The 21,949-nt window shown below is 39.7% G+C and overlaps 3 protein-coding genes across 10 annotated transcripts in view; all 3 read right to left on the reverse strand.

The window, feature by feature from the left end:
• Nucleotides 1-1,856: 1,856 nt before the first annotated feature.
• On the reverse strand, nucleotides 1,857-7,505 carry LOC148824124 (uncharacterized). 2 transcript variants are annotated; one of them, XM_088927389.1, is made up of 6 exons: nucleotides 7,417-7,505; nucleotides 6,349-6,408; nucleotides 5,251-5,291; nucleotides 4,981-5,152; nucleotides 4,055-4,228; nucleotides 1,857-3,688 (listed from the first exon to the last, which is right to left on the reverse strand). In XM_088927389.1, exons 2-6 carry the CDS (start codon nucleotides 6,355-6,357, stop codon nucleotides 3,023-3,025), a joined length of 1,062 nt encoding a protein of 353 aa, XP_088783515.1. In that variant the 5' UTR covers nucleotides 6,358-6,408; nucleotides 7,417-7,505; the 3' UTR covers nucleotides 1,857-3,022. The 2 variants fall into 2 exon arrangements, with proteins under 2 accessions (XP_088783515.1, XP_088783516.1); XM_088927390.1 differs by lacking the exons at nucleotides 6,349-6,408; nucleotides 7,417-7,505 and adding an exon at nucleotides 5,515-5,539.
• Nucleotides 7,506-12,650: 5,145 nt separating this feature from the next.
• On the reverse strand, nucleotides 12,651-18,180 carry LOC148824125 (uncharacterized). The gene is made up of 5 exons (XM_088927549.1): nucleotides 18,144-18,180; nucleotides 16,736-16,966; nucleotides 15,381-15,472; nucleotides 14,699-15,078; nucleotides 12,651-13,391 (listed from the first exon to the last, which is right to left on the reverse strand). Exons 2-5 carry the CDS (start codon nucleotides 16,786-16,788, stop codon nucleotides 13,239-13,241), a joined length of 678 nt encoding a protein of 225 aa, XP_088783675.1. The 5' UTR covers nucleotides 16,789-16,966; nucleotides 18,144-18,180; the 3' UTR covers nucleotides 12,651-13,238.
• Nucleotides 18,181-19,206: 1,026 nt separating this feature from the next.
• The window catches only part of tmc6b (transmembrane channel-like 6b), a 31,197-nt gene continuing 28,454 nt past the window's right edge, over nucleotides 19,207-21,949 (reverse strand). For all 7 annotated transcript variants that reach the window (XM_088927739.1, XM_088927741.1, XM_088927740.1 and 4 more), the window contains 3 exons: nucleotides 21,615-21,693; nucleotides 21,136-21,234; nucleotides 19,207-20,043 (listed from right to left, as the gene is read on the reverse strand). In XM_088927739.1, the coding sequence (XP_088783865.1) occupies nucleotides 20,035-20,043; nucleotides 21,136-21,234; nucleotides 21,615-21,693 (187 nt within the window). In that variant the 3' untranslated portion in view covers nucleotides 19,207-20,034. The remainder of the gene's footprint in view (nucleotides 20,044-21,135; nucleotides 21,235-21,614; nucleotides 21,694-21,949) is intronic.

The following is a 21,949-nucleotide window of genomic DNA, read 5'->3' on the forward strand; positions in this document are numbered from 1 at the left end:
ACCGTACATCTGTAGAAGTTGGTGAGGATCAGTGGATGTAGGTGTATTTTCTTCAGCCTTCTCAGGAAGTACAGCCGCTGTTGTGCCTTCTTGATGAGACTGGAGGTGTTCAGTGTCCATGTAAGGTCCTTAGAGATGTGAACACCTAGGAATTTGAAGTTATTCACCATCTCCACCGCAGACCCTTCTATGTAGATGGGGGAGTGAACTTTTCCTTGTCTCCTGAAGTCAACAATCAGCTTGGTTTTGCTGATATTGAGACATAGGTTGTTGGTTCGGCACCAGTCTGCGAGTTGTTTTATCTCCTCCCTGTAGGCAGTCTCATCATTGTCAGTGATCAGGCCCACGACTGTGGTATCGTCAGCATACTTGATGATGGTGTTTGTGCTGAACTTAGCAGTACAGTTGTGGGTGAACAGGGAGTAAAGCAGTGGGCTGACCACACAGCCTTGAGGGGCACCGGTGTTAAGGGTGAGTGTGTTGGAGGTGAGGTTGCCAATCCTGACAGTCTGGGGTCTGCTGGTGAGGAAGTCTAGGATCCAGCTGCAGAGGGTTGTATCTAAACCTAGAGCCCTGAGTTTGGTAGAAAGTTTTATGGGTATGATGGTGTTAAATGCTGAGCTAAAGTCAATGAACAGCATTCTTGTATAGGTGTTCCTTTTATCCAGGTGGGTTAGTGTGGTGTGTAAAGCTATAGAGATTGCATCCTCTGTGGAGCGGTTTGTGCAATAGGCAGACTGGAGAGGATCCAGTGTTTTTGGAATGCTGGCTTTAATGTGCAGAATAAGTAGTTTTTCAAAGCACTTCATTATGATGGGGGTGAGTGCAATAGGGCGGTAGTCGTTTAGGCATGTGGGGGTTGATTTTTTCGGTACTGGCACGATGGTGGTCATCTTGTGGTCATCTTGAAGCAGCTAGGTACAGTGGCCTGGGCCAAGGACATGTTTAAAGAAGGAGTTTAAAGAAGGTGACTCTCTGATATCCTTGGGCAGAGAGTTCCAGAGCTTGGGGGCATAACAGGAGAAGGCCCTGTCATACATACAATGTAGATGGACTTGGGGGACAGTTAGGAGACCAGAATTTGAAGAGCGAAGGTTGCGAGGTGGGGAGTAGGGCGATAATAGTTCAGACAGATACTGAGGTGCCAAGCCATGCAGAGCCTTGTAGGTGAGCATGAGGATTTTAAAGTCTACACAGAATTTGACAGGAAGCCAGTGCAAGGACTCCAGAATAGGAGTCATGTGATCACTTGCGCTAGAGCTGGTCAGGATTCTGGCTGCCAAAATTTGAACATACTGCAGTTTGTTCAATGGTGATTTAGATACCCCAGCGAGTAGAGTATTACAGTAGTCCATTTGGGAAAACACAAATGTGTTGATCAGCTTTTCAGCCACAGTTAGTGATAACATAGGGCGTAGTCTAGTGATGTTTCTGAGGTGAAAAAAAGATGTTTTGACAATATACTGTACAAGTGGGTCGAATATTAAGCCAGAAGCGATTATCACCCCAAGGCTTTTCAATTTAGACTGAAAGTGTTAAAGGTTCTAGGTGCTACACCTGTTGTTAATTGTAGCCATTTAAATAAAACAGACCTAGGTAACTCCTGCCTTTGAGTTTTTATTCACTTCTTAAAATAAACACTTGCATTCATTTACTTGACTTTCCAGGACAACCTGCTGCTGTTTCAAAGATCCAAACAAAACCTGCAAGATTCCATCTCATGACTGATTATTCAGCATGAAGCTGGTTATCCTCTGAAATTAGTAGTAAACATTTGTGCAGTTTAGGAACAAAAATATAAAAAATGAATGCGGCTCAATTACAGGATAAGGTGCAAGTCATTTCAATCTGGTGTTGGAAGACAGGAATTGATAAAAAAATAGCTTTATTAAATGCCAGTTGATCAGTCTTCACAATATAAACATAAGAAAATCCATGAATATTAAATATCTTTATTTCAGGAAAGACTGTTACTGTTTCATAACATCAGCCATTAAAACTGTGAAATGTGAAACATACAGTATACATGAAAAGAAACCTTCTATGGTATAGAAAGGACAACCTTACAAAAAGAAAAATGTTGTTCAAAATAAAGAATAATAAAAGCATTCTTCTTACTTTTATGGGATTTGGAGTCTTCAGCAATATTCTGATTTGTCAATCAAATCCAAATAACATTTTTCTATTTCAAAAGGATATGTTTTTGTGGGTTTTCAAAATGTTTACACAAAGATGCTTTATTTTGCAGTCTAAATGTTACACAGTTCTAAATGGATATAAAATCTTTGGTTTTAAGAGAGCCTGCAAAGTAAAGCAAATACTGTATGTAAACACTATAAATGGTAATATAGTGTTAATATAGTGCAGAATAAATACGAATTTGGACACTTAAACTTAAAACTGAGATCTGATTTCCAGTCCCAACCGCTGGTGAGTAAAGTTTTTCTCACCACAAAATCAAGGTTATTCTACTCCTTTTTTTAAAACAAGTTCTTTTGGTTTCTGCATGCAGCCAATATTTCTAACATCATGCTTCCAAAAGTAAAAAGGTAAAAAAACCTAAATACACCATACTAGTGCATTTAGTCAAACACACCAATATATCTTTTGTAACTTACGGTATTATTTAACACAACTTTGGGGGATGGTCTAATGCTAAATGCACTTCTGCTCTCTTACGTACTGTATTATAGTACATACAGTACCATCACAACTCTGATCTTTTTTAGCTCCTCCTCCACCTCAACTTCACCCTTGCAGGAGCTCCCTGATTCATTTCCCGTACATGTTCGTAAGCCAGCGCTGCATTTCTTTAGCCAGAAGAGTTAACACCAGACTATCGAGCCTGCTATCCTTTCTATTCATTGGCCCAATATGTTGTTATTAGAATTTGACAGAACTACTGAATGCAGGGCCTGTAGTGAAATTCCAAAGTGTCTCGTAACGGTGCCTCTGCAGAATCCCAGCGTTGTTGGTTCAACAAAAGTTTATTAAACAAGCTTTAGGTCTGAAAGTGTTGTAGTCAGTACTGCACAGCAAAGAATTTAAAATCGTCCAATTCGATTCTAAACTTTCTCGAATTCAGCAGCTGGGTCACGTTCTTTTTTGCTTCCTGCACGATTTCTTCTATGTTTATAATTACCTCGTGTGTTTTAAAAGCCTTAATTGCATTCCTCACATTTTGCTCTGTGTTAAGCAGGTGGCTGAGAGATTCAGTTTCAGCACAATTGCCATACTGCCAGTCCTGCCCTTTTGGCCATTCAGACGGTGGAGGCAGAAAGTTCACGTTCCGGAACATCCCATGACACTTCTTGCAGGGGGCTTTCTCAATATTGTAGCCTGATTTTAGATCATATTTATAGGCCTCGCATGTCACCCCGTCAGGAAATTTGATGAAGCCCCCGTTCTTAGCGTGACAGACGGCGTGTGCGACTGCATCATTCCACGTCTTGATGCACGAGAGTGCAATCATGATCTTGGTCTCTACTTTACCGCTGCAAGAAAGAGACGCTCCATAATTAAACCCTTTCTCTGTTGTTCGGAAGTAGGACATGCAGATGACACTGGCTGTCAAGCTGTAGTTATTTCCAAATTGGTTGTCTTTGTTTTTCTCAGTTAATTCTTTCTTCACCTCCTCCACTTGGCTCAGTATAGCTCTGTGATCCATGTGACCCTTCACCTTTAATACCTTCAATTAAGAGGCACAAATAAGGAAGTATTGTTACAATGCTGAAGTTGTAATTGGGTACTAGGATGGAATTTATTCTATGGTGGACAAATTTTCTGTACAAAAGAACTTAACGGATTTCATTAAAGCTTTAGGCATCAAATATGTCTCTGTAAGATGTGTATATTCTGTGGTTAAAAACTAAAGGGGAAAACTACATATATAGTAAATTAATCAAGAAATAAGGTATACTTAAAAATTATTAGTATAAAAAGAATGAATAATGACAATAAGATTCACAAACTTAATGAAGCATTCTCCATGACCACTTCGATCAAATTAATTAAATTCTATATTAAATCATAAAATGACTAATTGTATACTGACCATATCAAGAAGGATGGAAAATGGTGTGCGTTTTGGCAAATGGGTGGAGTAGTGCTCGAAAGGCTCTGGAAACTGCCTCTTGAATATCTGAAACAGTCTGTCGTTCTGGAAGAAGGTCTTGGGATTGATGGGCATTTCATGGATGTGCCCCAAGAAGAATATACAGTGAAGAACCTGGTTCAATGAGAACATACAAGCAGAGAACGGTTATAATGAAAAAGAAACTAATTGTTAACTTTATGCATTTCTAGTGTTTTAATTAACTTGCAGTTGTTTTTTTTTCACTGATTAATAAAATTTGCATTGGTTTAGGTCTTCTGCCAAGAGCTCATAATTAGCAAGAGTGTGGAACAAATCCAGTGTTCATTTTCTCTTATCAAGAGCTTCCAAAAGATCGACTGTCAAGGGACTGTCCTCTCTAAGCAGGTATGTCACATGATAATGAACTTGCTTAAATGAAGGATGTTTGAGGTTTTGCAGTTTCTTCTCAACTGCTCCTCTGTTTAGCTGTATCCTTGAGATTTTTTTGGCGGCCACGTTATTTGGGGGTCTCCTTCATAATGAAGTTAGTGAAATGTTAATGCCTTGGGAGGTGGCATTGGGTAACAAGTGTAGCACTTTTCGTTGTCACTAGAACCCTCACTTCTGCACATTCCTTTTTTGTGAGGCCTTGTGATCCACAGCGCTGACTGTATATTAACACACAGCTACTCAATTCATGACACTGTGTCGAAAAAATAGCCCTTAGCAAGGGTTTAACAGCTGACAATAAGACATTAATCAAAGAGCAAAAATCTAAATTCCACTTTGCCACTGTTAAAATTAGTTAAAATGAAGGATTTAAGTTATGCAGGCATATTTAGTCAGCTAAGCAAAAAATCAGATTTTAGTTAACAACATTTAAGTAGCTTTAAATCTAGTATCACCTCAGCCATGTAAGCCATCAGAGACACATCTGCATTGCTTTGGATATTTTTCTCTAAGGCTGACAGCACTTTCCAGAACACCAAGATGAAATCCGTTCCACTTTGCACAAGCCTCTGCTTAATTTCTTCTTTATTTTTCTGAAGCTTACAATTTTTCCTCAGTGCCTCCATTCTGAAAGAAGTAAAACAAGCAGAGCAGATCATCACGAGCTCCATTGTGCCTGGGATTCTTAGGTTTTGACAAAGATGGGTTTAAAATATCTGAATTACCTTGAAGGGGAATGTGCATCAGCTTCCTGGGGATTGTCGTTCTGTTCCACAAAAAGAATATGATATAATTATAAAAGTTTCCAGTAGGTGGATTAGGTCAGAATGAATGGGATAGAGAGATGAAATGTGTAGGGTGTATTTGGCGTGATTTTTCGAGCTGAGGCAATAGCTATGAGGAGTAGCCTGCCCAAACCCTCCCTCAATTTTGAGGAATGAGCCAGGGAGCTGCTGCAGAGGTGAGAGTAAGCGCAGTTAAGATCTCACCTTCCTCCCTAACCTCTGTTACAAAATCCATTTCTTTCAAAAGCACCGGAATCCTGTAAATGAGTATGAAAGGCTCCATAAATTGCTGAGTTATTTTGTTTTATTAAGAGTTCAGATCTTAGGATTACAACAGTAGATAGAGGTGAGGTGTTTAGCGGGTTTACTTTGATATAGGGAGCTACCACGAGAGCTGGTACTCTCAAGACTTGAATACCGTGCGACAGTCTGGCCTTGATACACCCTTGACTGCGGCCGAGAGCCAATGCAGCGCTTGAGCTTTTCCAATGGATTTATTTCTGTCAGTACTGCCACACACCATGATGGAGAAATGTGTAGGCTTTACAGGCCAGGAAAGTGTGATTTTTATTTTCTCAGATTGAGAACCTTGGGCAAAAACCTTAATCATCTGCAAAGAACAAACGGTTTTGACAGAATTTCTGCTCATTAACAACTATCATGTTAATTTTCTGTGATGTTCACTGTGGGTTTAGGAACTACTGTGAAGAGCACAAATAGACAAAGCGAAAATGTCATTTGAAAGGCAAATTGTTGGTGCTTCTTAAATATCAGTGAACTTACAAATACAATTACTTGCTTTTCTTTACATTTTTTCCTTTAAAATCTTAATCTATGTTTTACTTGTCCTCAGTGCGAAGAGGTTCACTTTTTCCAAATGTTCATTCATTTTTATGAAAACACTGAGATTTTTTTTTAAAAAGCAAATTAACACCATCTTAGGTGATGTGCCACTTTACCTTTGTTCACCTGTTGTCATGCTGAATAGCTAAGAGAGAAATGGCATCAGGAGATGTTGATATCAAAGAGAATACTTACATTTTCCATGAATGTTGTCAGAATGTTCCAAATAAATTTTAAAAATGTATTCCGTTCAGGCTGTAAAATAAAATGCAATTATATCATTGTGATTTGGAAGTGTCCTATCATGTTTCACTGAGCTAACGTTAGATGATTACAGCAGGGCTGTATTATCCAGTTGGCAAAGTAACCACTATTCCTAGAGCCTAGGAGAAGTAAGGGGTTTATGGCAAATCATGTTTTTTATATGATAAAAAGGTAACAAAGATCTCTTCTTGAATATAGTATATAGCAAGGACAGGCTACCTGAACAACCACCTACCCACAGAATTGATACACCCCCAAAACAAACTATATCCACGGACGGGCCTACAAGGAAATTATTCGGCCCTGTTTTAAAGGAGGAAAACAGAAGAATTTTTCTGGCATGGTGCAATAGCTGAAACTAGTTTTTTTGGTGCTGAATTACCTGAGTCGGTAATTTCATTGCTTAAACGTTGCTTGTTTGTAACTGCCGTTTATGTATCAGATCAATAAAACTAATGTTATACATTACCAATAAGGCTTTCTGTATTTCTTTTATAATATAGTGAATACAGCTTGAACGCTAATTTACTTGATTCGTCGTGTTGCAGCTCCAAACATTAAAAGAAGTGTGGTTTTATATTGTACTCTTAACTATTCTATTTGGTTACATACGGTAAATCTATCTGCGGCTAAAGTAGCCTAAAATATTTAGTTCGAGAAACTAGATGGACTGCGCCCAACTCTAACAATGAAGAATCAACAAGACTTACATAAAAAGACTATTGCGGAAATGTTGTATACTGTAGTTCCGATACTTTTCACGACAAATTTACTCGAACAGCACTGAGCTGATATGCTGATGAGTTTTGTAAAAGCGATTTACCTGACGAGTTTAAAGGTTTAACTCCGAAACGTTAAACGATCGCTCAGTCCGTGTTCATAAAATTTAAACTTGATCTGCAACGCAATTTTTTTCGCACACGTGTCACATCAATATTTCTATTCATGTATTGTTACCTTCTAAGAACCAACCCAGAGAATATAGTAGGATAGACATACCTTGTCTACCAGGGGAGAGGAAATTTTAAATCCAGTTTTCCCGAGATTAAAATATGGTCGTCGGTTTCCTCAGAATATAGTTAACTAATAAGAAAAAAATCTAACCCAACTAACTTTAGCACCGCCTTCTGACCATTAAAGTGAGAAACGAAACTGGAAGATACAAGATACTGTCAAAGCGTACCTTCCGATAATCATCTTTTTAAAGAGGTTTTGAAGTTGTATGGTGCTATAGTATAAAGTACGTTTTGTAGATTTTCATGTTATACTTGCTAAAATCATGTTTTCGCGATGGTTTTACATAATTTCAATGTGCATTTGAGACCTAGTACAGCCCAAGAATTGAGTATCGAGTTTCTGTACTGCAACATCAAGGCACGGCCCTCCTTTGACCATAGTCTTGCGTGTCAGACGGACTCCAAGCGCTAATAATTTGGTTCTTCGTTTAATTTTAGACGGAACAAAACCTGTCAACGCAATGAACGCCAGTCTGAACGGTCCAGAATCCATTTTTAAACATAACATGTTTTCATAAAGAGAAATAATGGGCCCATATAAAATGACACCGTTGGAAATTAAACCTTTAAACATAAAATACACTCAAGTGCGCTCTTGATCGCGGAAATTCAGGATTTAAATGCGGGCATTCTGTCTGTCAAAAGTCATCACCGTCGCCGAGGAGCAGACTGCAACTCTCAGCATTTATTGTTTTACTCGGGTTGTATTTTTCACGGGTTGTATATTTAAACCGAATAAACGGTGTGCTAATTCGACTGACACTGTGAGCGTCAAGAAATCGTTTAAAAACAAGGAAATTGGCCAAATAAAATATTCAAGAGTGATTTTTTTATGTTCTCCGATCAGATTAAATGTATTTAATGTAAAACTCCTTTCCTCAACGTGTTGTTTATAGCCAAACTACAGCACTCGAGTTCTTGGGCGGTTCCTCTGAAACCATAAGTCGGAAACTAAAAAAAAAACTGTCGGCACAAATTCCGGAATCGAAATCGAGGTCCTAAATAAATGTAGATGTTTACATCTACGTGTTTTAAATCTTAAACCAATTGCAAATGATTTAGGAATAGATCAGTGTATCCAATATCCTCCCTATACTATACTACACGTCTCACGAGCTCTTACAACTTTACAGCACTTTCCATCCTGTTTAGTTTTACAGAGGACTTCCTACGGCATTGAATGTTTTAAACAGTAAAAGTATTGAAGTTAAGAATACAAATTATAAGGATATGAACACTAATAACCTTAGCTTGGAAATTCATAAAACGTCTTGGATTCATTGTTTTTTTAACGAACATGGAAAGAATATTTAATGAACCACTGAGGTAAATGACAGGTACAGGCTTAAACGGTAGACACCATATACAGTACATTTATATAATTGTAAAGGAACAGGTAAAGCTTTATGCCATGCTGAAAGGAAGAGAAAAGAGACACGATTTTTTTTTGTTTTGACACCTGATACAACAAGGCTCCACGGGTGACAATTTGCGTCTCTTTTCATTGTCCTTTCAGCATGGAATAAACCTTTACCTGTTCCATTGCAGGCTAGGCCTGCTGTCGCACCACCTACAGTACTTGAACTTCTTCATATGATCGTAGCTGGATCCCGCCAATACGGGGTGAGTGATAACACGCAATCAAGGAATCACCGTTTTCTTACTCAGAAAGTGGGAAAGTGGATCACATCTGCTCCCCTACAAACAGCACAATGTAGCCCACCGCGACCAGTAGTGCTCCGTTTGTGCGGGTTGTTCTGGGTGAGCAACTTCACGGAACTGCTGTAATCAAGGTAACGGAGAAACGAGGACAAAACCAGCAATACAATGCAAAACAAATACTATTGCATGTGAATAACCACAATTTTCAAGCGACCAGTGTCATTTCTGTAATACCAACAGCAATCACGCTCCATACCGTGTGTAACTCTCGGTATCAAATTACAGTATGTCGTGTTGGGTAACATTGAAAATGCGGAAGAAAGAGGGATACGGGTATATTAATTAGTTACAAACGTAAAAAAGGCCATCCCCGCTTTAAAACAAATTAAATCCTCAGTAAAAAACTAACGTAATGATCCATGTAACTGAACGTGGATCCTCTATTATGTTGGGAATGCAGGAATAGCTTGATTAAGGTCGCACTGTTACTGAGCATAAAGACTTCCGCGGCCCATTAAAGGACCGAGGACACCTAAGACTACCTCAGCAGTAGCCTAATCGACACCGTTTATCAAAGAAAATACGCACATACAAGCTACAAACATGGCTTTACAAAAAACTTTTTTTTATTGATTACAGAAGGAGTCCAGTCAGCACCTCACAAAAAAAATAATTAATTAAAATAAAAATAAGAAAAATGTTGTAAAAACGAAGGCACCAGTACGGCTTTCTTTATTACGATATCTCACGTACTTAACGCTAGCCTTGACAAACACAAAACGGAGCAGGCGGAATCATAACGAGCTGAATCGTTTTCCAGAAGTGCAGGGTAGCCGTCTGTGCAAATCGACTTATGAAGAAACGAAAATATGCACATTAACTATCAGAACAGGTATAAAAAAGAAGTAGATGTTAACTCCCATCCGTGACATTATATTCAACACGTAGGTTTTCCAATGGACGCATGAATGCATTGTCACTCAATAGCGTCCAGCTAGCCCGGCAGTAAACACGCACCGTCTTTCTGGCTCACTCGGTGAGAGGGCTGGTTCTGGTTGACACATACCAAATGCTGGATGTCGGGCTGCAGAGACATATGTTGTTCAGCTTTAAAGCCTCGTTGGATAACACGTCGGAACACACAGTTCCCAGGCACGTATTTTCTCTTTTTTAATTTGGGTTATCGGTATATGACACTGAATCAGTTTCTTTGACCGTAGATGGGCCTTCCTCTATGTCTTTCCTTATAACAGAACCAAACGCAAGCCACTTATCCATGATATGAAGGGTAACGATGAGGTGAGGTGGAAGAGGTGTTAGTGGGGCCAGCAGGGGGCGCTCACCCTGCGGTCTGTGTAGGTCCTAATGCCCCAGTGTAGTGACGGGGGACACTATACTGTAAACAGGCGCCGTCCTTCGGATGAGACGTAAAACCGAGGTCCTGACTCTCTGTGGTCATTAAAAATCCCAGGGCGATTCTCGAAAAGAGTAGGGGTGTAACCCCGGCGTCCTGGCCAAATTTCCCATTGGCCCTTACCAATCATGGCCTCCTAATAATCCCCCTCTATGAATTGGCTTCATCACTCTGTTCTCCTCCCCACTGAGAGCTGGTGTGTGGGGAGCATTCTGGCGCACAATGGCTGCCGTCGCATCATCCAGGTGGGGCTGCACACAGGTGGTGGTGGAGGGGAGTCCCCATTACCTGTAAAAAATTATTTATATTACATATAGTGTTATATATTTACGACTGCTTTACAATTACAACCAGGGCCGGCGTAACCCATTCGTGGGCCCGAGTGCACGTAAGTGCAGGTCCCGCCCCCGGCTTCCTGCTCCCTCCGCCAGCGCACACAGAGCAAGAGAGCACAATTCACACGGGCTAACACATTGCACTTGATACTAAGTAACTAGTTATTTAAAAGTTTACAGCTTGATTCGTCGCAGCAAACGTAGCGATGATATCACTGAAATCCACTGAAATCACTGAAAGCCTTGTGGTGCTTTTCTCTGTAGACAGCAAAGCCAGAGCTGACAGTCTTTCCTGTGACATGGTGGACCTTAGATAAGTTTTGATCAATTTCGGTTTGCTAAACGAGCGTTCATCACTGGCGACAGCAACTGGAATTGTTAACAACACTTGACATGTTATTACTGTGTTCGGGAAACGCAGATTCATATCTTGGTTGACCAAATACTGCAGTACTTCAGACGCAGCGATGATTTAATCGGGGAGCAGATAAGACAAACTTTAAGTCAGTTGCCAAATCCCCACCATGTCTCCTAAAATCAAGGTTCGTTACAGGCTTCAGCTGAATTATCTCCGGTATTTTTTTATGTCAAACAAAAAGACGTCTGAATTAGCGCAACAAAAAACGTTCTTGTGTCTCACTGATGACAGTGCCCAGTAAGCAATTGATAAAGTTCACTTTAAACTTTTCCTCTTCAATTGCCTTTTCTGTTCTTTGCGTTTCTCGCTACCCGATTTACATTTCTGGGTCGCTTTCATGTCGCACACTAACGAACACAGCTTGGCTTAATGTAAACCTGTGAGTTGCTAGGTCTTGCAGGGGAACAGGTCGCGTTTTCCAATTCTACATATTGTGGAATGAACGCGCCGATGATCAATTGCAAATCAGCCGCGCAGCCGCGTTTTCCAATAGAGCAGTTTTATTTTAAAATATGCTGGACTAATATTGCTATTGGATAATACACCGCGTTCCCCGCCCCAGACATACGAACCCTAGTTCGTTTATTTCACGGATGGTCTTTTCTTTAAAAAAGTCATTTTAATGACGTTAGGAACGGGCCCCGCTGCAGTTGCATTCATTGCATCCCCCGTAGCGACGGCCCCCCTGCAGTACCACCGCGGCCCACAGGTTGAAACACAACAATACTACACAATTTCCAGCGAACCAGCCCTAAGGGAGTCCCACTGTACAGCAGCTGCAGTGTAACATGCGCAGCAAGTGTTCCCGTGTGATTGTACCTACCCCTCCAACAAGACGAGGCAAGATTCCGATGCTGGTTTGGAAAGGCAGTCATGACCCACTCTAAAACACTCGTGTCGGAACACTAGGCAATGTTATGGTGCTTTTTTATGTACAAGCTGACCAGCCATGTCTCGTAATGGGTACTGGAAACGAGAGGTTCATAATTAAATGCCTTAAGAAACATTTGCATTGGCAAGTAAGCCCTGCAGTTCATATAGGCCCACTTCATTTAGTTCAAACAGGGAGCTGCGTCGGTATGCGTAGGTGGCAAAGGAACAAGTAAAGGCTTATTCCATGCTGAAAAGAGAAGAAAGGAAATGTTTGGGCCGTGGGGCCTTCTATGGGTGTAAGTATGAGAGTAAAGTCAGCAGAGCAAAAGCTGGGAGTGGAGAAGAGGCAGGAGCAGGAGAGAAGCAGAGTGGGCACGCAGGTGAGGTGAACTCGAGGTGTGAAGTGAAAACCTGCAACTGGATAAGAGGATGAGAAGGAAAGGAGGCGGTCACTGAAAGTGTGATCCTAGGATCACCCCACATCAAATTGACTTAAAGAAATGGTTTTTGACACATTTTAATAAAATATTTTATTTACAGGTAAAGGTGCAATGCTCCTCATTGTAAAGTATGACACCAACCACTCTTCTCAGTGTTGAGTCTCTGATCTATACTATGACCATGAGGGTCATGTCTAGGTCACGGCACTGGTTTGGCTCACTCCTAAGAGACTGAACACATGCTTCCTGCATAACACCTGATGCACAGCTTACCTGCCTTTCATTCTCTCTCCCAATCCAAGGCAGCAGCCGAATGAGCTCGACCATCTCACTATGAGTGACAGCTCTCCGAGATAATGCAGTGGCTTCCCAGCCAGCCGTGGTTGTGCAGTGTGTCAAAGCCAGGACATCCCCAGCAAATTTAAAACCACCCAAACCCCACCCTGCTTCCCTTCTTAGGGAATCCTGGTCCTGCCAGGCTCAGGCCCTGCCAGAATGATTGGGCTGCACCTGCCCCACATATCATCAAGGCTCAGGAGGTCAGGAACGGTCTTCTCCTCTCAGTCCTACTCTCTGACCTACGTCGAGTCAAGTCTGTTTTGGATCTTGCTTAGGACCACAGTCACCATTTAAGCCAACAAGCCAGCTTGCCTGCCCAATGACTCAATTTAGCTTCCCCATCTTCACCAACATTCTGTCAAAGAAGGCGGCCATCTCCTCAAACTCCTCCTTTTTACTTTCGACATATTCCTGCGTGCGTCTATTGATCTCTTGAATTTCTTCACGTTGCTGGAATTCCAGGTATTCTTCTTCAGTCTTTTGAATAAAAAAGAAAAACAAACCACATGCAGTGCAGTCCGTAAGTATTTGGACAGTGACACAATTTGTGTTGTTTTGGCTCTGTACTCCAGCACACTGGATTTGAAATGAAAACACTGACTACGAGGTTAAAGTGCAGAGTGTCGGCTTTAATTTGAAGGTGTTTACATCTATATTGGGTGAACCATATAGCAGTCACAACCCCTTTTATACATAGACTCCCCCATTTACTTTTGGGAGGACTATGTATAAAAAGGGGTTGTGATTCCTATATGGTTCACCCAATATAGGAGTAAACGCCTTCAAATTAAAGCCGACACTCTGCACTTTAACCTCGTAGTCATTGTTTCATTTCAAATCCAGTGTGTTGGAGTACAGAGCCAAAACAACACAAATTGTGTCACTGTCCAAATACTTACGGACTGCACTGCATGTAGACTTCTAGAAAAGATACAGGTACATGGTTTTTTGCTAGAAATCAACATACAGTGCAGTCTGCAAGTATGTCGACTTCTAGAAAAGATACAAGTACATGGTTTTGGCTAGAAAGCAACATACAGTGCAGTTCGCAAGTATGTAGATTTCTAGAAAAGATACAGGGAGGTGGTTTTGGCTAGAAATCAACATACAGTGCAGTTCGCAAATATGTAGATTTCTAGCAAAAACCATGTACCCGTATCTTTGCTAGAAATCTACATATAGTGCAGTCCGCAAGTATGTAGATTTCTAGAAAAGATGCAGGTACATGGTTTTGGCTAGAAATCAACATACAGTGCAGTCCGCATGTAGATTTCTAGCAAAGATGCGGGTACATTGTTTTTTGCTAGAAATCCACATGCAGTGCAGTCCGTAAGTATTTGGACAGTGACACAATTTGTGTTGTTTTGGCTCTGTACTCCAGCACACTGGATTTGAAATGAAAACACTGACTACGAGGTTAAAGTGCAGAGTGTCGGCTTTAATTTGAAGGCGTTTACGTCTATATTGGGTGAACCATATAGCAGTCACAACCCCTTTTATACATAGACTCCCCCATTTACTTTTGGGAGGACTATGTATAAAAAGGGGTTGTGATTCCTACATGGTTCACCCAATATAGGCGTAAACGCCTTCAAATTAAAGCCGACACTCTGCACTTTAACCTCGTAGTCATTGTTTCATTTCAAATCCAGTGTGCTGGAGTACAGAGCCAAAACAACACAAATTGTGTCACTGTCCAAATACTTATGGACTGCACTGCATGTAGATTTCTAGCAAAAAACCATGTACCCGTATCTATGGTAGAGATATGTTGGTTGCCTTACCAGTGGTTCACAGTAGCTTCCCTTTTCATAGCTTTTGATCCAAGGTAAAGAGAACCCATCTTTGAAGAAGTCCTCTAAGCTGCGCGTCACATGGTGCAGCACCTCATTTTCATAGGCGTAGACATTGCCCTTGCTGTCTACCATCAGGATGAGCTGCTGCCCCATGGCCAAGCAGGGGACATTGTCAATGGCACCAAAGACAACCATCTTCTCGCTCTCGGGCAGGTAGAGCTCCTCCCAGGCTTCGATCATCTCTTCTCTTCCCCAAAGGACAGTGTCCTCAAGCCCACCAATTCTCATGACCCATGTGCCTTTTAAAGTTACTTCCTTATTTCTGTACTTCTCTACCATTTTGGCCAGTTTCTTCAGAAAATCATCAGCTGTAAAGAGACAGCAGACCATCAGTTTAAGAAAAGAGTGCTTCCTCACACCATATAACAAACAGAATAACTTCCAATTCACATATTTATGGATGCAATGTTGCACTATAAACGGAAAACAATAACTTCATCTAGCAAGTGCCATAACTGACTATTGTAAATCTCTCAAATTATTCTTCTGTAACGATGAAGAAGCATTGAATAACACAATCCCTCTTTTTTTTTAAGCATACAGCTTTGTGATCTTTATATGACCAGTACTGTTCTTGGGGAAAAAAGTTAAGAAACAGAAAATGACTTACAGTTCTGGAGATTGACAAAGTCTCTATGAATTTCATCTTCACTTGGAATTCTGGACCCATTACTCCTTCGGTCCTTCTGGTTCTTTTTATTCCTGGGGAGAAATTCTTTTATAATTATGCCTGAACATCATTAACATCACTGTCTAACTGACCCTCACTGAAACATATTCCTCAATTTTTAACATTATTGATATTATTCTGCAGCATCAATAACTGTACTTCTCAACAGATTGGGGGGCAGAGCAGAACCGTACTAGACAGCCCCCCCAACACGAGACGAGGAGACTCTTCGAATTGGTCTTAGCTGCCTCTCCTCACCCACAGTTCGTGGAGCAGATGACGCAGGCAGAAAGAATGACAACATTCTGTTCTTCATACTTGACCGAAGCTTCCACTGGTTTGTAATGTGCTCACGGTGAACACTGATCCATAACAAAATGTCCCAGATGAATTCAAAACGGATAATCCTTCACCAATGATTCTCCTCTATACACTCAAACAAAAGTCTGTGTCTATTTTATCTTCCAGAGAACAATTTGGTCGTCTTGCTGTCGGAATTATACCAGATGTTGAACTGCTGCAATTAAGCAACATCTGTCAAGACCTCATTTTAGAAATTCTCAGCAATGCAACATGAATGCAAAGAGAACACTCTTCTCCTGATCAATTTTATTTATTTTTTTAAATCAGAAGGGGATACAACCACACATTGGTAAGCACTCTGTAGGTCACAATTAACAGGATTACTGGACAATGGAGAGAAGGAGGGCTCCTCATCTCTTCTTGAACTTGTATGATTTTTTCTTGGTTTGCATAAGATGTTTCAGTTTCTCAGGAGAATTCGGACTTCCATTTCAAAAACAGAAAGCACAGACTTGGGTCACGATGCAGAACATGGAAGAGCAGGATATACATGTTTCCAAGGCATGGCAGGGCATAGTACAGCACACGTTTTCAGAGGACTGCAGCTCAGGTTATACAGCACAAAATCCACAGGACAAGGAAGGGACATCCATCGGATTTTGTGCAGATCTCAACTGTAGTGGGTTTTAATGGGAGCTTCTCATTCACCTGGTAATCTGTCAGGTTTTTAGACTTTTCACTGGTGATCTTCAAGTAGTTTGCTGCAGGTGATGTCCGGCAGAGATTTTGCAGGGAATGGAATTTCGACAGGCTGAATAGTCTTCATTGTTGATTTTGCCTTTTTTTAAAAATGCCCTTCTCTTATGCTGCTTTAGGTGGGGGCATGTCAGACGTTACGAAGTGTACCTTTTAAACTTTAATAACAAAACTATTTCTATTAGCAAAATGACATGGCATAAATAATGCCAAAATGCATCAGTTTACAAACTTACCACTTGTCTCCTGATTCTGAAAAGCCATTTCTGGGTCTTTCAATTTCAATCATTTTCCTCTGAACACCAACCACGGTCACTTCGAATGAAAAAAAAAAAGCGACTCCGGTCGCAAACACCTAATCTATCGGAGTTTTTTGAGAATCTGACTTTTGTCTTTTATAAAATAACAGGATGGGTTTTGTTCAAGCTTTGTTCCAAAAGGTCCGTGGACGGCACATTAAATGGTTCCTAAAAAAAAAGAGTATCGTTAATGTATACAATAATTCATCGGTTATTAATACCGCCCTTTTTATTTCGGTTACCTCTAAACTAATAAATGAAACTACAATTTGCATATCAAAATAATGCTTTCATTTTAAAATAAAAAACAGCAATTAAAATGAAGAGTCCACTCCCAAAAAGAAAAAAAACTTTAAACAAACTCCCAAGTTTGCTGTACAGCTACGATACTTCTTGCCAGAATCACCACACCAATCGGACTGAAAAGTTTTCTTTCTGGGGAAAACATGATCGCTTTAAATTGCTCGTCATCGCACAATCTGACCTAACGATCAGAACTACAGCTGCAATTCACAAAAGTCGTAATAAATAGCACTAACGACAAGATTCTCAAAATGCAGGTATTGGCCAATACCTACATGTTTACGAGATATTCGCTTCCACGACGTGAATAAATTAGGCCGAATTTAGGAATGGCAATTTGGCAATCTGCCATAAATTTTAAACGTATTCCAGTGTCACTTCGACGTTAAATGGTAAAATGAGACTGTAAAGATTACGACCGTTTTAGAATAAGCTCAATTTAAAATAAAGTGAAAAGTACAATTCTTCAGAAATGGCTGATCTTAAATCTAACTTCTTCTGTAACTCATTTCCACATTCAACGCCCCAGCGCCATGATGTAGCGAGTCTCCGAAATATCCAACTGCGCAATATAACATTTACATAAAAATACATGATTAAACTACATGTCTTTCAAGTCCATGTCACAAATTATTGTGGGGAAAACATTAAAAAAACAAATCCCCGTCATTCGTCGACCCTTAAACAGTAATGCTGCTAAAATGTCCAAAAAAACAACTCTTTCCTACTACGTGTCCATTTTAGAACTGAACCACAACAAAATGGCGCACGAATCGAAACTTTTACAGAAAAAATTGTACGATCATGAATTATATTACAATAAAACATTTCCAGTAAATGAGCAGATTTTTCTAAAGGTTTTTCTTAATCAAAACTCAAAAGAGTAGATTTAGATAAAGAATATTGTTGAGTATTTTAATTTAAAAAATACTAATCCGACTCTACATTTTTTTCCCCCAAATAGGAATTACAAAAGCTAACTAAAGGTTTACAAGACAAAAAAAAGACACAGATAAAATTAAAGATATTTCAAAATACTTACTACACAAATTCTACATGAAATGGCCGATAAGTAAATGGAGAGGAAGGGCGGACACAAACCTTATATCAAGAAGGAGGCGTGACCGGGGAGAAGAAGAAAGCCTATCAAAAGTCAGAAAATACAGCCCAGCCCTTATGTGTCACAAACTATCTGCCGTTTCTGCAACTAAAAGAAAAAAGGAATGAAGTATAAAATAATGTATACTTATTTACAGTCTAAAATAATGAAGGCCTTTTATTTTTAAACGGGTAATTAACATGTAATAATCCCCTTTCTCAATATACGAATAAATTATCTATAGAGGGTCATACATGTTTATGGAGACGAAAAAAATAGAAACGGTTTGACGCAGAATAACATGTGATCTTGGTCAACGTGATATTTTGCACTTCGACGAAGACCTGACTATTCCCCCACACGTCATGACATTTTAACATCTAGTCCGTGACGAAGGTATAAAATCCTGTTATGTCTGGGATATAATCTTTTGCATTTACTTCGTCTGTGCCCTTATTCTTTTTCAGCCACTGCAGATACAGTAGGTTGTCGGGAAAATTTAATCTTACTACCTATTAATACCTAAAAACACTGTTCACTTAGTACATGGAACATATGTAAAATTTAACTTCGTGGTTAAATAACACTGGCTTTCATAATAACGACCATTCGAAAGAAAATTATATAAAATTTAATAAAACGCATTTAAAGAGTAAATTGTTGAACTTGGTTATTCCATAGTCATTTCAATCTTTGACTTCGGAACGTGTTAGTGGGTTGGGAAGGAACAAAAACATGTTTTGACTTGACACTGAAAGTGAACTGGATTTGTTTGCCAGGCCCAGAAAATACAGGTTCACCTGAAAGCTTTTAAGTTATCAAGCAATTTTTGGCAATAACCCAAAAATTAACCCAACCCAGAATACCATACTGGAAGAACATTATGAAAGATGCTAAACCTCTTGCGTGATAAGCTACATCTGTATGTGCCTAATGCTAATTTCTTACCTTTTAGCTCAGTCATTCTTAATGAATATTTTTTAAATATGAACAACAGGGACAAGGGTAAGAAAACGTTTTTTTATTTTTCAAATCACAGTTTTAAACAACAAAAAAAGACACCACAACCAGACCCTGTATAAAACACGATAAAAATAAATAAAGTACAATAAGCAATTTAGATGGGATTTGTTTTAATATTCTAGTGGTTAATCCTTATTGAGTTTTGTGTATATTCAGTCCCTACACATCACAAGTTGGATTTCTGTAGTCTTGCGCCCTGAAATGTCCAAACCTTGGTGAAGTACGATATACTGGCTCATAGGTTTTACTGATGGTGCTCAACAATGTGACACAACAGCCAGCAGTCCTATCATTTGCCAGAATTCAACCACCTTCTTCACTCAAGTTCCTCTGGACTGGGTAACCAGAAATTCATTTTTCTTGAAGAGGCTGCAGTCTTTAGGAGGACGAAGGGGTCTGCTGTGCTAGAAAAGCACAATTGGTCTAATATAATGCACCAGTTCCCGAACATCAGAAAAAACCATTCATTCTTTACACCCGCTACTCAAAAGTGGGCCATCTCCCTTCGGCACCTATGAGGAAGGCTGTCTAGGTCCCGACAACACCCTTAACCATCTGGTCTGTAACCTGTGCAGATTTCTGACATGTTCTGCCTCAGCTTCCCCTCCTGTTTGTAAAGAGCAGAAGAATGCAGGTATTCCAAAGGTCGATATGATTTGCTTTGTCACTCCGGTTCACATTACGCAGGTGCGCAGTTCACATTTTATTATCTTCCAGTCAGCCAGGCAGCTTCTCTTTTAAGTAAACTGACTTTAACAGTGGCAAGGGGCAAGTTTAGGGTGCTCGGAACAAATCATTTCCCTTTCCCCAGCTAGGAGTCCTGCGAATTAAAGACATAAAACATCAGAAATTCCCACAGCACTGTACACACAGGAGAGGCCGTCTTTTGAACACCACTAAACTGCAGCCCCCTCCTCATTAATTACTTACTAAAGATCACCTGAAAAGAGTTTGACAAGACATAACCACATAGGACAGATTGGAAAAGAAAATCTGAATATTGGACATCACTTTTGACAGATTATAAATTGAAAAAGATCCATCAGACAGCTGGATTAACAAGTCAAACCCACATCTGTCTGGTTTTAGTGGAACGAACATCAGCATCAATACTCTAAAGAGCAAACAGTATAGGTCAGATTTTTCTGTATTTGTAAAAAAATTGCTTTATAGTGGTTTGACAGAAACATATTACACCACGGTACTAACAGGCATGAATCCAGTGGACTGTCAGCAGACGTGTGGTTCAGTATGAAGGCTGTCATTACTGCTTGATTTAAAAGCGGGTGTGCGACAATACAGTACACTGTTACTGTTACTATGGTAACTTCACTTGGATACACACTTCAGACTCTACACCAGCTAAAATAACAGGCCTACTGTATTTGTAATTGCCAAATTAAAATAATGTTGATTTAGTTAGATGTTATTGTTCTGTTTTCCAGATGCAAGAAACCGACAAAGATTGCTCATGTTTGGATTAAAAGGACGAAAGGACAAAACTGGCATTTGGCATTTAAAAAAAATTAATTGTCAACCACAGTTAAATTGGGTCAGGACTTGTGAGAATGAAAATGGTCTGCTTTGCTGTGCTCTGTACATAAAATGTTAGCATTAATTATGTGATGTAGATTTTTTATTATTGCATTTAGATTTTGTTATCTTTGTTCTTCATCTAATTAGTTTGAATAACCAAAAACAATTTTGTACATATGTTTTAAAAAAGGCTGTTCCTTATTTTTCCCAAAATAAAATATCAATGTAATGAATAATAAATTAAGAAATATACTGCAGAACTAAAGTAGCTGATTTTTTTAAAGGTTTCCAACTCCTCAGGACAAAATCATAATAATGGCTTCACCACCAGGGACAAGTCATAATACATCAATAGTGCAAGCTGACTAAAACTCACCTGACTGCTTCTAATATTCGACCTCCTCCCAGACACTGGCCTTTTCTGCTCGTGAATCACCTGCAGTTTTGTAATAAGGAACTTTTTGTCCTCTCCCTCCTATGAATGGCACGGAAAACGTGTCACAGGGAAAAGAGATTTAGTATTTTTACAAATCGCAACAGAGACCTCTTATGGCCAAAAAGGCAATGGCATGTTCGTCTGGGCTTGTAGGAGAAATAGCTAAGTGTCTGGGTACAAGTAGAAGGCAAGGTTATCAGATCCACAGTTGTGACAGTAAAACTCCCCTGAAAACTCCCTTTTTATCGAGAAACTCAATGTGAAGTTATGTTAATTTTCTTTACTACTTCACATCCAATACAGCTTTTAATCAACTCATTAATACACATGATTGAGTACTACATGCCTAATTAGTAATTCTACACAATACAAATCAATGAAGATGCTAGAAAATGACTTAGTGGCAGTGTTTTACTTACATTTTCTATCTGTTCTTGAAGCAAACAGATTATTTTCCTTTGGCCATCCACGACTTGTGTGTGGAAATAAATAACAACTCTGGGCGGAAAGAAAAAAAAATCAAAACCTTCTGCTGTTCTAGGAACAGGCACAGACAGCATCAACACGAAGCATTTCTCACAGAACTGAACACAGCCTGAATATGCACAGGCTTGTATCGCTCTTTGGAATCAGGGCCTGAATGCAGAATAAAATGTGATGAAGAATGAAGAGGTGCTTAACTTTTTTCTGAATTTTGTGCACTGAGCTAGCCGATACTAGAAAATTAATAGCTCATTGGTAAAACAACGGACTT

This window comes from Atractosteus spatula, chromosome 11, assembly GCF_055471065.1.
Source record: "Atractosteus spatula isolate fAtrSpa1 chromosome 11, fAtrSpa1.hap1, whole genome shotgun sequence".
NCBI lineage: Eukaryota > Metazoa > Chordata > Actinopteri > Semionotiformes > Lepisosteidae > Atractosteus > Atractosteus spatula.

Coding starts and splice junctions, on each gene's coding strand:
- LOC148824124 (XM_088927389.1), bottom strand. Junction 4,229..4,980: donor TGATGGCTTACATGGCTGAG/GTGATACTAGAT, acceptor TCATTGAACCAG/GTTCTTCACTGTATATTCTT. Junction 3,689..4,054: donor TTTCCATCCTTCTTGATATG/GTCAGTATACAA, acceptor TCTTAATTGAAG/GTATTAAAGGTGAAGGGTCA.
- LOC148824125 (XM_088927549.1), bottom strand. CDS start 16,788: ATGATTGAAATTGAAAGACCCAGAAATGGCTTTTCAGAATCAGGAGAC. Junction 15,079..15,380: donor CTTTGTCAATCTCCAGAACT/GTAAGTCATTTT, acceptor GTCTCTTTACAG/CTGATGATTTTCTGAAGAAA. Junction 13,392..14,698: donor GAAGCTACTGTGAACCACTG/GTAAGGCAACCA, acceptor TTTATTCAAAAG/ACTGAAGAAGAATACCTGGA.